The sequence below is a fragment of the Aureococcus anophagefferens genome (assembly GCF_000186865.1).
Source record: "Aureococcus anophagefferens unplaced genomic scaffold AURANscaffold_5, whole genome shotgun sequence".
NCBI classification, from domain to species: domain Eukaryota; class Pelagophyceae; order Pelagomonadales; family Pelagomonadaceae; genus Aureococcus; species Aureococcus anophagefferens.
In genome coordinates, this window is record NW_008705565.1 from 2882604 (window position 1) to 2894854 (window position 12251).

General features: G+C 71.7%; 4 protein-coding genes across 4 annotated transcripts in view; 1 reads left to right on the top strand and 3 right to left on the bottom strand.

The window, feature by feature from the left end:
• Positions 1-2227, bottom strand: part of SIR1 (hypothetical protein) — a gene marked incomplete at both ends in the record, with an annotated part of 3262 nt that extends 1035 nt beyond the window's left edge. Inside the window, 2 exons of the mRNA XM_009036831.1 lie at positions 71-1891; positions 2043-2227. Coding sequence (XP_009035079.1) covers positions 71-1891; positions 2043-2224 — 2003 coding nt within the window. The remainder of the gene's footprint in view (positions 1-70; positions 1892-2042) is intronic.
• Positions 2228-2610: 383 nt separating this feature from the next.
• On the top strand, positions 2611-4315 carry AURANDRAFT_62882 (hypothetical protein; the record flags this gene model as incomplete). The annotated part of the gene is made up of 4 exons (XM_009036815.1): positions 2611-3332; positions 3415-3530; positions 3738-4121; positions 4293-4315. 4 exons carry the CDS (start codon positions 2611-2613, stop codon positions 4313-4315), a joined length of 1245 nt encoding a protein of 414 aa, XP_009035063.1.
• A 5219-nt stretch (positions 4316-9534) lies between these two features.
• Positions 9535-10257, bottom strand: AURANDRAFT_23750 (hypothetical protein; the record flags this gene model as incomplete). The annotated part of the gene is made up of 1 exon (XM_009036830.1): positions 9535-10257. A coding segment is annotated over one exon (723 nt), but the record flags the coding sequence as incomplete, so codon positions are not given.
• An 800-nt stretch (positions 10258-11057) lies between these two features.
• AURANDRAFT_23116 (hypothetical protein) lies at positions 11058-12106 on the bottom strand (the record flags this gene model as incomplete). The annotated part of the gene is made up of 2 exons (XM_009036829.1): positions 11058-11297; positions 11471-12106. Coding segments are annotated over 2 exons (876 nt in total), but the record flags the coding sequence as incomplete, so codon positions are not given.
• Positions 12107-12251: the final 145 nt, after the last annotated feature.

The window sequence follows — 12251 nt, forward strand, 5'->3', positions numbered from 1 at the left end:
GGGCCGCGCGCCGGCGGACGCTCCGGTCCGGCGGCGGGCGGCCGCGCGGCGCCCCGCCGTCCGCGCCTACTTGCCCGTGTTGATGGACTTGGCGAGGTCCGCGTTGATCTCGGACGTGCAGGCGTAGTCCGCCGCGAAGGCCGCGAGCGCGGGCTGGCCGACGCGCTGGGCGAAGTCGCCGAAGGCCTCGGCCTCGTCGACGCGCTGGTCGCGCCACATGGCGAAGAGGGGCTCGAGCGAGTGCTCCATCGTCTTCACCTTGCACCGCTCCTTGTACTCGAAGCCGACGCGCGTGAGCACGGGCGAGCCGCCGACGTAGAGCTGGTAGGACGCCTTGCCGTCGCCGACGAAGGCGAGCTCGGCCATGTAGGGCCGCGCGCAGCCGTTGGGGCAGCCCGTCATGCGCATCATGATCTCGTCGTCGTGGAGGCCGACGTGGTCGAGCACGTTGCGGACGCGCTCGATCATCTTCGGCATGTAGCGCTCGGCCTCCGTGACCGCGAGGCCGCAGAGGGGCAGCGCCGGGCAGGCCATGGAGAGGCGCTGGAGCGGGTCCACGGCCTCGATGGGCAGCACGTCGTGCTTCGCCATCAACGCGTCGATCGCCGCCTTGTCGCCCGGCTTCACGTTCTGGAGGATCATGGACTGCGTCGGGCTCAGGATGATGTCGACGCCGTACAAATCCACGGCCTCGCGGAGGAAGGTGCGCAGCTGGGGCTTCGCGCCCGCGGTCTGCGGCGTCGCGAAGTCGCGGATGCGGCCCTGGTCGACGTTGATGCCGACGAAGAGGGACCCGTCGCCGGCGTCGTGCCAGCCCATCCAGTCGCTGTAGCGCCAGGGCTTGCTCGGCTTGGGGTCCGCGAGCTCGAAGCCGAGGTAGGACTCGACGAGGGACTTGAAGTTGGCCTCGCCGAGCGTGTGCACGAGGTACTTGAGCCGCGCGTTCGCGCGGACCTCGCGGTTGCCGTGGTCCCGCTGGGCGGCGACGATGGCCTTGAGCACGAGCACGAGCTGCTCCTCGGGCACGAAGCACATCTCGTGGGCCGCGCGCGCGAACGTCGTCTCCTTGCCGTGCGTGCGGCCGAGCCCGCCGCCGACGGCGACGTTGTAGCCGGACCCGTCCTCGAGGACGATGATGCCGATATCGTTGATGTAGACGTCGATGGAGTTGTCGCCCTCGACGGTGACGCCGATCTTGAACTTGCGCGGCAGGTACGTGTCGCCGTAGATGGGCTCGACGGGATGGTCGAGGTTGATGCCGTTGCCGTCGACGCTCCGCATCCAGCCCTGGACCCGGTCGTCGCAGGCCTGCTCGGCGGCCTGGTCGAAGGCGGCGACGGAGGGCACGTCGTCGAGCATGTGGCGCTTCCAGTACTGCACGGACGCGAGCTTCTCGCCGTCGCACCAGATCTCGGAGAACGCCTCGGTCTGCGGCACGAAGAGCTCCGCGCAGATGGCGCCGACGCGCCGCGCCTCCTTGTACCAGGGCCGCTTCGGGTCGTCGATGGGCGCCGGCGGGAGCATGACGTTGCGGTTGATGTCGCCGCAGCCGCCGATCGTCGTCGACCCCGCCTCCATGATCGTGCGGATGACGTGCTTGAGGTTGGCCTTGGAGATGCCGTGCATCTGGAAGGCCTGGCGCGTCGTCATGCGCAGGTCCTGCTGGCCGTAGTCCATGCAGAGGTCGTCGAGGACCTTGAAGAGCGGGCCGGGCACCTCGCCGCCGGGCACCTTGAGGCGCAACATGAATTGCCACGCCTTCTCTGCGCCCTTCTTCCGCTTCTCCCGGTCGTCCTGCTGGTAGGACCCGTGGAACTTGAGCAGGTTGTAGCTGTCGTGGCTGATGGAGATCGTCTCGAGGTCCCCGAGGTCCTCGACGAGCGGGTGGCGCCTGCGCGGTCGGACCGGTTTCTTCCGCGCGCGGCCGGCGGCGCGCGCGCGCGCGCGGCGCGCGAAGGCGCGCCCCCCCGGCGGGGGCGCGGGCGCGGGCCGCGCGGCGGGCGCGGGGGGGGGGTGTCGCGCGGGGGGACGCGGCGGCGCGCAGGTGGTCCGACGCGAGTTTCATCGCGTTGACGCCGTCGAGGCCCTGGACCTTCTCCTCGGACAGCGTCCGCTCCCCGAGGACGTTCAGGGCGCCCGATAGCCGTCGCACGGCCCGCGGCGGCGCCACGAGGGCGTTGGCGACGTAGGCCGCGGCGGCCACGAGGCCGACGCAGCGCATCATCGTGTAGGCGTCAGGTGGTCGAGCTTCGCCGCCGAAGTCGCTGGAGCTGGTAAACGTGCATTTTTGAGGTTGCCGAAGCGCCTTCGAGCTTCGGCATGGCACCCATCCTCGCGTTGCTCGCGGCCTGCAATGTGCGTCCTGCGACAAGCTGGGGGTGGGCCAGCAGCGCCGCTGCGGCGCGGCCAGCGGCGTGGTGGCAGCGCGGGCCGCCGCAGCCTCGAAGGCGCTGGCGCTCGCCGCGGCAGCCCGAGGCTGCCCCGAGGGGCGCCGCTGCGGCGCGGCCAGCGGCGTGGTGGCAGCGCGGGCCGCCGCAGCCTCGAAGGCGCTGGCGCTCGCCGCGGCAGCCCGAGGCTGCCCCGAGGGCCGCGCCGGGCGGGGCGTGGTGGATGGTCGCCGGCACCGCCGCGTCCGTCGCGGCCGTGGGCCTCCGGTCGCTCGCCGCCTGGTGCTCGTCGGAGGTCCGCGCGCGGTTCCGGCGCCGCCTCTTCGCGTCCGTCGAGGTCTCCGAGACCGAGGACCCGCGGCTCTTCAAGGCGCTCGTGCGCTGGCTCGAGAGGCGGCGCGTGCTCGCGAGCTCGGGCAGCTTCCGCGCGGTCGCGGCCGAGCCGCGCGCGAGCGGCAAACCGAACGGCCCGCGCGCGCCGGCGTCGTTCCGGCCCCGCGACGACGTGTGCCTGCTGCCGCTGTTCGGCGAGCTCGAGTCGGCGAGGTTCGCCTTCGGCGGCGCGACGCTCTGGGTCACGCTCGAGGGCGGCGGCAGCCTCAGCGGCACGGACGCGTCGAACCTGCGCGCGCTCATCGGCGACATGCGGGCGTCGCCCGCGCGGCGCGCGGCGCGCGCGACCGCGCGGAGCGGCCTCGCGCCCCAGACGCTGCGCGTCGCCGCGCTCCGCGGCGCGGCGGCGCCGGACGTCGTCGCGAGGCTCTGCCGCGAGGCGCTCCGGGAGGCCGCGGACGCGGACCGGCGCCACGTCGAGCACTACGAGTGGACGGGCAAGGCCTGGGCCCTCGCGTCGCTGTCGCGGAAGCGGCCCGCGGAGACGCTCGTGCTCCGGGCGGGGCTCGCGGAGGAGATCCTCGGCGACGTCCGGCGCTTCATCGACGACGAGTCCAACGGTCGGCGTCCCGCGGCCGCGACGACGTTCGAGAGAGTTCGGGCGGGAAAACCACGAGACATCGTCGCCTGGCAGGTCCTGGTACAACGAGCGCTGCGTGCCCCACCGGCGCGGCTACTGCCTCCACGGCCCGCCGGGCTCGGGCAAGAGCGCGCTCGTCCACGCCGTCGCGTCCGAGTTCGGCTGCCCCTGTGCGCGCTGCCCCTCGGCCGCTTCGTCCGCGGCGGGCCGACGCTCTCCGACGCCATCTCCACGGCGCCGCCGGCCGCGCTCGTCGCCGTCGAGGACGCGGACGCGTGCTTCTCGCTCGGCGCCGCGCGGCGTCCCGCGGTCGCGACGACTTTCGAGAGACTTCGACGGGGAAACCGACGAACGATCGTGACCGACGCATGTGGTAGGCGCCGCGCGGGCCGCCGCGCCCGAGAAGGTGGCGGCCGCGGACGGGCCGAGCCTCAGCGAGCTCCTCAACGCCGTAGACGGCGTCGGCGCGGCGGCGGACGGCCGCATCCTGTTCATCACGACGAATCGCGTCGACGCCCTCGACGGCGCGCTCCTCCGGCCGGGCCGGTGCGACCGGTCCTTCTTCCTCGGCGCGTCCGACGAGGACCAGGCCCGGCGCCTCTTCGAGCGCTTCTTCGACGACGCGCCCGAGGCGGCGGCGGCCTTCGCGGCCGCGGCGCGCGGGCGGTCCATGGCCGACCTCCAGGGCCTCTGCCTGCGACATCGCGGCGACCCCACAGGGGCTGTTGCCGAAGCGTCCCTCGGGGTAGACGAGAGTAGGGGTTCGTAGGCACGGATACCGCCGAACCGGAGCACTGGGGAGGACTCCTGGAGGCGTTCCTGGGCGTATGTCCAGCCGATCGTTTTAGGCGAGTTTCTTCGTGACCACGACCCATCGAGTTGCGCGCGGCGTCGAGCGGGGACGCGCGCGTAGGCTATCGCGGGTGTCGTAGGTACACATCAACCACAACCATGAGCCCCAAGACGCCCAAGGATCTCGCAGTTGCGCTCGCGAAGTTCGTCGGCTCCGAGGGGAAGTCTGCGACATTTATGAACACGTTTTACGAGCGGAATCCTCACGCAAAGGCGATCATAAAGGACTTCGGGAAGGTCAAGGGTTTCATCGGGGAGTTTCCGGATATCCTGCGCTACGACGAATCCAGAGGCCACCTGTGTCTCGATATTTACGCGGTCGCGCCGCGACCGTCGCGGCCGGTCGCCGCAGCGCGGCCGAAGAAGGCCGCGGTGGCCGCGCGGCCGCCGACGCAGGTCGCCGCGCAGCCGCCGCCGCGGCAGGCCGCCGCCGCGCGGCCGCCCGCGGACCTCCGGAGCCGCACCGTCGAGTGCACGAAGATGGGCTCGCGCACGCTCGCGGCCCGGCTCGACGAGGCGAAGGTGCCCGCCCCGGGAGACGACGAGGTCGACCTGGGGGAGTTTTTCTACGGCCTCGAGGCCGAGGCCTCGCGCGAGGCGGCGTCGCGGCGGTGCCTCCGCCGGGCGACGCTCGTCGGCGCCGGGGCGCGGGACCCCGGCGCGGAGACGGCGCTCTTCGGGCGCGCGATCCCCGGGGCGCACGTCTTCCTGAACCTCGCGGACCCGTTCTGCGTCGTCGCGCTCGGCGTGCAGGGCAGCGGCAAGTCGCACACGGTCGCGACGATCGTCGAGTCCTGCCTCATGCCCGTGGACGAGCCGGCGGATCGGCCGCTCGTCCGCCTCGCCAAGCCCATGGCGGTCCTCGCGCTCCACTTCGGCAAGAGCGCGCAGGACGCGTGCGAGCTCGCGGGCCTCTTCCGGCCCGCGCGCGAGCTCGCGACGCCCCACCGCGTGCGCCCCGTCGTCCTCGTCTCGCCGTCCTTCTACAAGCAGCGCGTCGCCTACTACGCGGGCGCGGACGTCGAGGTCCACCCGCTGCTCTTCAACTGGGCGAGCCTCGGCGCGGCGCACCTCCGCGCGATCATGCGCCTCGACGACGAGAAGAGCCAGCAGCTCTACGTCTCCGTGGCCCTCGACCTCCTCCGGCGCTACCAGCAGCAGGGCCGGCTCCCGGACTTTGACGACTTCTCCGCGGAGATCGACGGCCTCTGCAGCTCGGGCACGCAGGCGGGCCCGCTCAAGCAGCGGCTCCAGCTCCTCGAATCCGTGCTCGTCGAGGCGACGCGCAACGCGGACAACGGCCTCGCGGCGAAGCACGCGCCGCTCGCGAAGCTCGTCGGCTCGGGCGCGCTCATCGTCGCGGACCTCACGGACCCGCTCCTGAGCGCCGCGGACGCGAACGGCATCTTCCAGGTCCTCCTCGAGCAGTTCCGCGCCTGCGACGTCGACGCGGGCAAGCTCGTCGTCCTCGACGAGGCGCACCGCTACCTCTCGGGCGACTCGGGCTTCGCGTCCGCGGTCGTCGACGCCGTCCGCGTCATGCGCCACGAGGCGCTCCGCGTCGTCGTCTCCACGCAGTCGCCCCTCACGCTCCCGCCCGAGATCCTCGAGCTCGCGAGCGTCGCCGTGCTCCACGCCTTCCACTCCTCGGACTGGTACGCCTACCTCGCGTCCAAGCTCGCGATCCCCAAGGACGGCTTCTCGACCGTGCGCCGCCTCGACCCGGGCGACGCGCTCGTCTTCGCGGCCCGGGCGGACCTCGCGCCGGCGGAGGAGTTCGAGGAGCAGGACGGCCGCGACTGCGCGGTGATTCGCATCCGCCGCCGCCTCACCCGCGACCTCGGCGCGTCGCGCCGGTCCGCGCGCTAGGCGCCGCCGCGCCCCGTCCGGGCACAAGGCCGCGGACCGAGGCGCGCCGAGCCGAGCGGGCGCCGCCGGCGCCCCGTCCGGGCACAAGGCCGCGGACCGAGGCGCGCCGAGCCTGGTGGTCGCCGAAGAGCACCCGGCCCGGGAGTAAGTTTTACCCGCCCGCATTACAAAATCGCGATTCAAAAACGGCGCGGCCCTCAGCCCATGAAGAAGGACCAGCAGAACTGGCAGGCCTTGGAGCCCTCGATGTAGCGGCCGGCGCGGCCGAAGCGCGCCGGGTCCACGGCGATGGAGACGAGGGCGTCCGTCGCCTGCTGGCGGGCCTCGGAGTTGAAGGCCATGGTCTTCTCGAGCTTGCCGCTCTGCTCCACGAGGCGGTTGTGGATCTGGAGCCAGAGGGGGTCGTAGAGCGGCGTCTCCGTGCGCATGTCGTCGTACGCGTCCTTGAGGCCGTCGCGGTCCACGCCGAAGGTCACGCGCGAGCCCTGGTGCGTCGCGCGCACGGGCAGGTGCGCGTCCTTCTTCAGCGTCAGCTCCTCGACCTGCTGGCAGGCCTGGTACCAGCACGTCCGCGGGTCGTCGGGGCCCGTCGGGATCGTCACGTCGCCCCAGACGTAGATCTCGTGCCAGAAGACGACGGCGTTGAGCTTGCCGTCGGCGACGATCTTGACGTCGTCGTGCCACTCGCCCCCGGCCTCCGGCGGCGTGTTGAGCCAGTTCTCGCGCGAGAAGTCGAAGTCGAAGACCTCGAAGGGCTCCGAGAGGCGCACGTGCGGCTGGTTCCGCAGGTCGATGCCGTAGTAGTCGCTCTGGAAGCGGAAGACGGCCCAGGGGCTCAGGTCGAAGCCCTCGACGTCGTCGGGCAGCAGCTGCACGAGCATCGCGAGGATGCGGCCGCCGCGCGGGAGGATGAGCGCGTCCTCCTTGAGCACGTTGTTCCACGCGAAGTGGACGAAGTGGAGGCAGCCCTCGCCGAGGAAGCCGTAATCAAAGAGCTCCATGACCAACAGGTCGGCCCGGTTCGCCATGTCCTTGCCCATGACGACCTGGCGGCAGTCCTTGCGGATGATGCGGACCTGCTTCTCGTAGCCGTGGTGCTTCATGAGCTTGCGGGCCACGTTGACGACGTGGCCCTGGTTGTCGAAGCCCGTGACCTTGGTCGCGCCCGCGCGCACGGACATGAGGGCCAGGAGGCCGCTGCCCGTGCCAAAGTCGACGACCTCGCACGTCGGCGCGCGGCGGCCGGCCTTCGGCGACGGGACCATGAGCTTGCCCCGCTTGATCTCCTCGACGGCGCCGATGATGCCGTCGTAGAAGGCGCGGTTCCGCGTCTCGTCGGCGACCATCTCGAAGTGCCAGCGGCTGATCGCGTGGCGGTGCACCGCGGGCAGGAGCCGCTCGGGCGCGAGCACCTCGAAGCGGATGCGCGTCGAGTTGTGCGACGCGTTGAGCCGGATGGTCTGCCCCCGCTTGACCTTGACGGGGTCGACCCACTGGAGCGCCTGGTTCAGCGCGCCCGCGGGCCGCGGCCCGCCCGTGCCCTCGAGGTCCGGCGCGTTGCCGTAGGACTCGTCGAAGCCCTCCTGGACCATCTGGAGCTGGAACCAGAAGACGACGCCGTTGAAGGTCGCGTCGGCCTTGGCCGCGAACTCGAGCTTCTTCTTCGCCTGCACGGGCAGCGCGTCGTCGATGTCGTCCGCGCCGAAGTCGAAGTCGAAGACCTCGACGGCGTCGCCGAGGAACGTGACGCCGCCGTTCTCCTTCTGGATGCAGCCGGCGACGTCGAACTCCTCGTACCAGGGGCCCCACCGGTACTCGTCCATCTCGCCGAGGTCGAAGCCGCAGGCTTTTGGGATCGTGACGGCGACGGGCATCGCGAAGACGCGCGCGCGCGCGGGCACGACGAGCGGCGTCGGGATGCAGAGCGCGCGCCGCGCGTGGCGCACGTAGGGGAGCACGCGGAGCCCGAGGAGGCCCTCGTCGAAGAGGTCCGGGTCCACGACGAGGACGAGCGCGGGCTTCCGGAGCGCCTCGGGCTCCTCCGCGCGGCGCAGCTCCTCGAGCTTCGTGCCCTGCGACTCGTCGACGAGCACCTGCTCCACGGGCTTGCGCACGAGCTCGACGCGGTCCCGCCAGCCGTGGCGGTGCAGCAGGTGCGCGGCCATCGTGTCGAGGAACGGCGACCCGTGCGCCGTGAGCGCCGTCACGCGGTCCGCGACGTCGCGGGGCAGCGACGCCGTCGCGAGGATGGGCACGCCGCTGCCGACGCCGATGTGGACCCAGTGGCCCTTGAGGTCCAGCGCCCGGAGCGCGTCGGCGACGAAGTTGATGCAGCGCACGTACATGGGCAGGTGGGGCTGGTGCAGCGAGAGCACCGCGCGCATGGGCATGTAGAGCGACGTGCTCTGCTCGAGGTACGCGGCCATGGCGGCGAACGCGCCCTCCTCCTGGAGCTCCGCGGGCGACTCGGCCTGGGGCAGGAAGATCATGTCGGACCGGAAGTAGATGTCCGTCGGCGCCTGCGCGTCGAGCTGCGCCTGCTGCTTCTTGTTCATGAGGTCGTGCATCTCCTCGACGGTGTCGACGACGGGCGCGTCCGTCTGCCGGTAACTCGTGTTCGCGTCCTCGTCGGGGATGTCCGCCTCGGCCTCGACGGCCGCGAACTTGGAGTAGTCCGTCGCGTAGCGCTTCTTCTTCATCGCGTCGACGCGCAGCTCGTCCAGGCGCTTGCGGCACTTGGCGCGCCACCGCAGCATCTCGCCGTTGCCGAGGTCGAGCTGGATGCCCTCGGCGAACGCCGCCTCGGCCTCGGCGACCTTGCCCTGGTCGTAGAGCGCGCGGCCGAAGCGGTACCAGGCCTTCTGCCACTTGGGCCGCAGGCGCACGCACTCGGACCTGCGGGGCGCGTGTATGGGTCGCCGGGCGAGGCGCGGCGGCGGGTCGTCGCGGCGAGGCGCGGCGATTGTCGTCGCGGCGCGCGCCGCGGGACGCCGGGCTCGCGCGCGTCCTTGAACGCGCCCGCGGCGTCGCCGAGGCCGAGCTTGCACGCGGACCGGTTGCTCAGGGCGTTGACGAGGTAGGTGCTGTCGTTGGGACTGGGCCCCGTCTGCTGGAGGTACTCCGTGCCCGTGACGACCGTGTTGTAGTACTCGTAGGCCTTCTTGTAGTCCTTGGCCTTGAAGGCCGTCGCGCCGAGCTCCTGGGTGCGCTGGATGGCGACCTCGAGCTGGTCCCGCGGCACGGCCCCGAGCTGCTCCCACGTCGCGTCGGCCTCGGCCTGGCTGATCTCCTTGGCCACGGACATCGTAGGCGACTTTTTTTTTTTTTTTCCTAGTGGCTGCCACACGCTCGGCGGCTCTCCTTTGCGGCACCTCTCCGTCGAGAGACATTATTGAAGTCGACGACGCCGCGCGCACCCGCCCCCCCCCCCGCGCACCCGGTGGCGCGGCCGTGTTACGCGGGCCCCTGCGCGTGCTTGGGGCTGCCCGGGCCCTGGTGGAGGGCGACGATGATGACGGAGACGTTGTCGACGGACCCCCGGGCGATGGCCTCCTCCGTGAGGGCCTTGGCCGCCCGCTGGAGGTCGCGGTGCCGCTGGAGCTCCGCGCGGACGAAGTTCGTCACGGTCTGCATGGAGAGCGTGTCCCAGAGGCCGTCGCAGCCGACGACGACGAACTCGTCCTCGTCGTCGAGCGCGCGGATCGCGACCTCGGGCGCGGCCGTGAGCGTCGGGCACGTCGCGGCGTCCTTGTGGAGCACGTCGCCGAAGGACCGCGACACGGCGAGGGACCCGTTGAGCCGATGGTTGACGACGAGCCCCCCGGCGGCGCGGATGCGCGCGAGCTCGTCGGGCCGCGTGAGCCGGTGGTCCTGCGTGAGCGGTAAGGCGCAGCCCCCCGACACGGAGAGCACCGCGCGCGAGTCGCCGCAGTGCGCGACGAGGAGCTTGTTGCTCCCGCCGTCGAAGAGCGCGACGACGGCCGTCGACCCCGACGCGTCGTCGTCGGCCCGGAGCCGCGCGCAGGCCTCGTCGTCGGCCTCGCGGAACGCGCGCGCGACGGCCGCGCGTGCGTCGCCGAAGAACTGGGCCTGGCGGCAGAGGTGGCCGTGGAGCTCGTGCTGGAGGAAGGACGCGCAGGCGTCGCCGTCGTGGCCGTCGAAGATGGCCATGTAGGCGTAGCCGCCGTAGCGCTCGGGCCGCGGCAGGCCCGGGAGCGCGCCGAGGTCCGGGATCACCTGGGCAGGAAACGAGTGATTCACGTTCGCTTCAACGTGAGTGTTCCGCGCGCGCGCGTTCCGAAAAAAGCATCCATGCTTCGAGACCGTTCCGAGAGATGATCGCTCGTCCAAAAATCAGCCGAAACGAGTAGAAAACGGCCGAGATCGGAGCCTTTGAAGTTGGGAAGTTCGCTCTCTTTTCCTGCCCTGGGGATCACGGTCACGCGGTCCTCCTGCGTCGGCCGCTGGCCCCGCCGGCTGTGCCAGGCGGCGCAGATGCGCGCCGCCGGGTTGCGCAGGCCGTCGGGCGCCTTGAGGCGGAGGCCGAGGCGCCGCCGGTCCGCGGGCGGCGCCGCGTCCTCGGGCGCGCCGCGCGGCGCGAGGCCGAGGTCGCCGCCGTCGGCGACGACCTCCGCGCGGTCGCCGCCGTCGTCGTCGTCGCCGGAGTCGTCGTCGTCGCCGCCCGGGGGCGGCCGGGGCACCATGAGGGGCTTGGAGTGCTTCTTCATGAAGGCCGCCTGCCGCGCGCCGACGGCGGCGCCGCCGAGCGTCCGCCGCGGCGGCCGCGCCGCGTCGACGCCCCCGAGGGCCGAGCCGACGTCGGCCGCCGAGATGGTGATCTTGTCGTAGCGCTGGGCCGGGAAGGGCCGCGACGCCGCGGCGTCGTCGAAGTCCGCGAGCGCGCGCGCGCCGGCCGTCGCGCCGCGCGAGCTCGGCCGCGGCCGCTCCGCGGGCGGCCGCGGCCGCGGCACGGCCTTGAGCCACGCGTCCCCGAGCACCTGGCCCAACGTCGCCCGCCGGCCCGGCGCCTTCTCGAGCATGCGCCCCAGCAGCCGCGCGAGCGCGCCGTCGAGGTCCCGGGGCAGCTCGAGGGAGTCGTGGATGATCCGGTGGTAGAGCTGGACGACCTTGTCCGCGACGAAGGGCGGCCGGCCCGCCCGCAGCATGAACATGGTCGCGCCCAGCGCCCAGACGTCCGCGCTCGGGCCGTCGTAGGGCTCGCCGCCGCAGATCTCGGGGCACATGAACGCGGGCGTGCCCGCCTGGGCAGCAAAAGGGTGATTCAACGTCGCTTCAACGTGAGTATTTTGCGCCCGCGCGTTCCGGATAAAGCATCCACGCGTCGAGGCCGGTCCGAGAGATGATCACTCGTCCAAAAATCAGCCAAAACGAGTGGAAATCGGCCGAGATATGAGCCTTTGAAGTTGGGAATTTCGCACCCTTTTGCTGCCCTGGTGCCCGCGGTCTCGAGGAGCGCCTCGCGCGCGCCGTCGCCCGCGAGCATCTTCGAGATGCCAAAGTCGGCGATCTTCACGATGCCGTCCTCGCCGACGAGCAGGTTCTGGGGCTTGATGTCGCCGTGGACGATGTTCTGGAGGTGGAGGTACTCGAGGCCGCACGCGACCTGGCGGAAGACGTGCCAGAGCGCGCGCTCGCTCATCGCGTCGCACTCGTAGCTCTTCGCGTCGCCGCGGAGGAGCTGCATGAGGTCGCCCCGCTTCATGTACTCGAGCACGAGGTAGAGCTTGTTCACCTTGGGGTCGTCCATGACCTCGAAGAGCCGGAGCACGTGCGGGTGGCTCAGCTTCTTCATGATCGCGATCTCGCGCTTGACGTCGTCGAGCATCGTGTCCGACGCGCCGTTCCCGGCGAGGGCCGCGCTCGGGTGCGTCAGCTTGCGCCGGAGCACGTCCTTGTTGATGACCTTGACCGCGTAGAGCGCGTCCGTGCGCTTCTCCTTCGCGAGCCGCACCTCCGCGTAGGAGCCCGTGCCGACGGCCTCGAGCAGGATGTAGTTGTTGACCATGAAGCGCTTCTTCAAAAAGTCGCCGGACGTGGGCATGGGGTGGGCCATGTCCGTCGGCAGCGACGCCTTCTTCCGCGTGACCTCCGTCGTGTCGATGATGCCCCCGGGCCGCCTGCGCGGCGCCGTCGGGACGGCGTCGAACCCC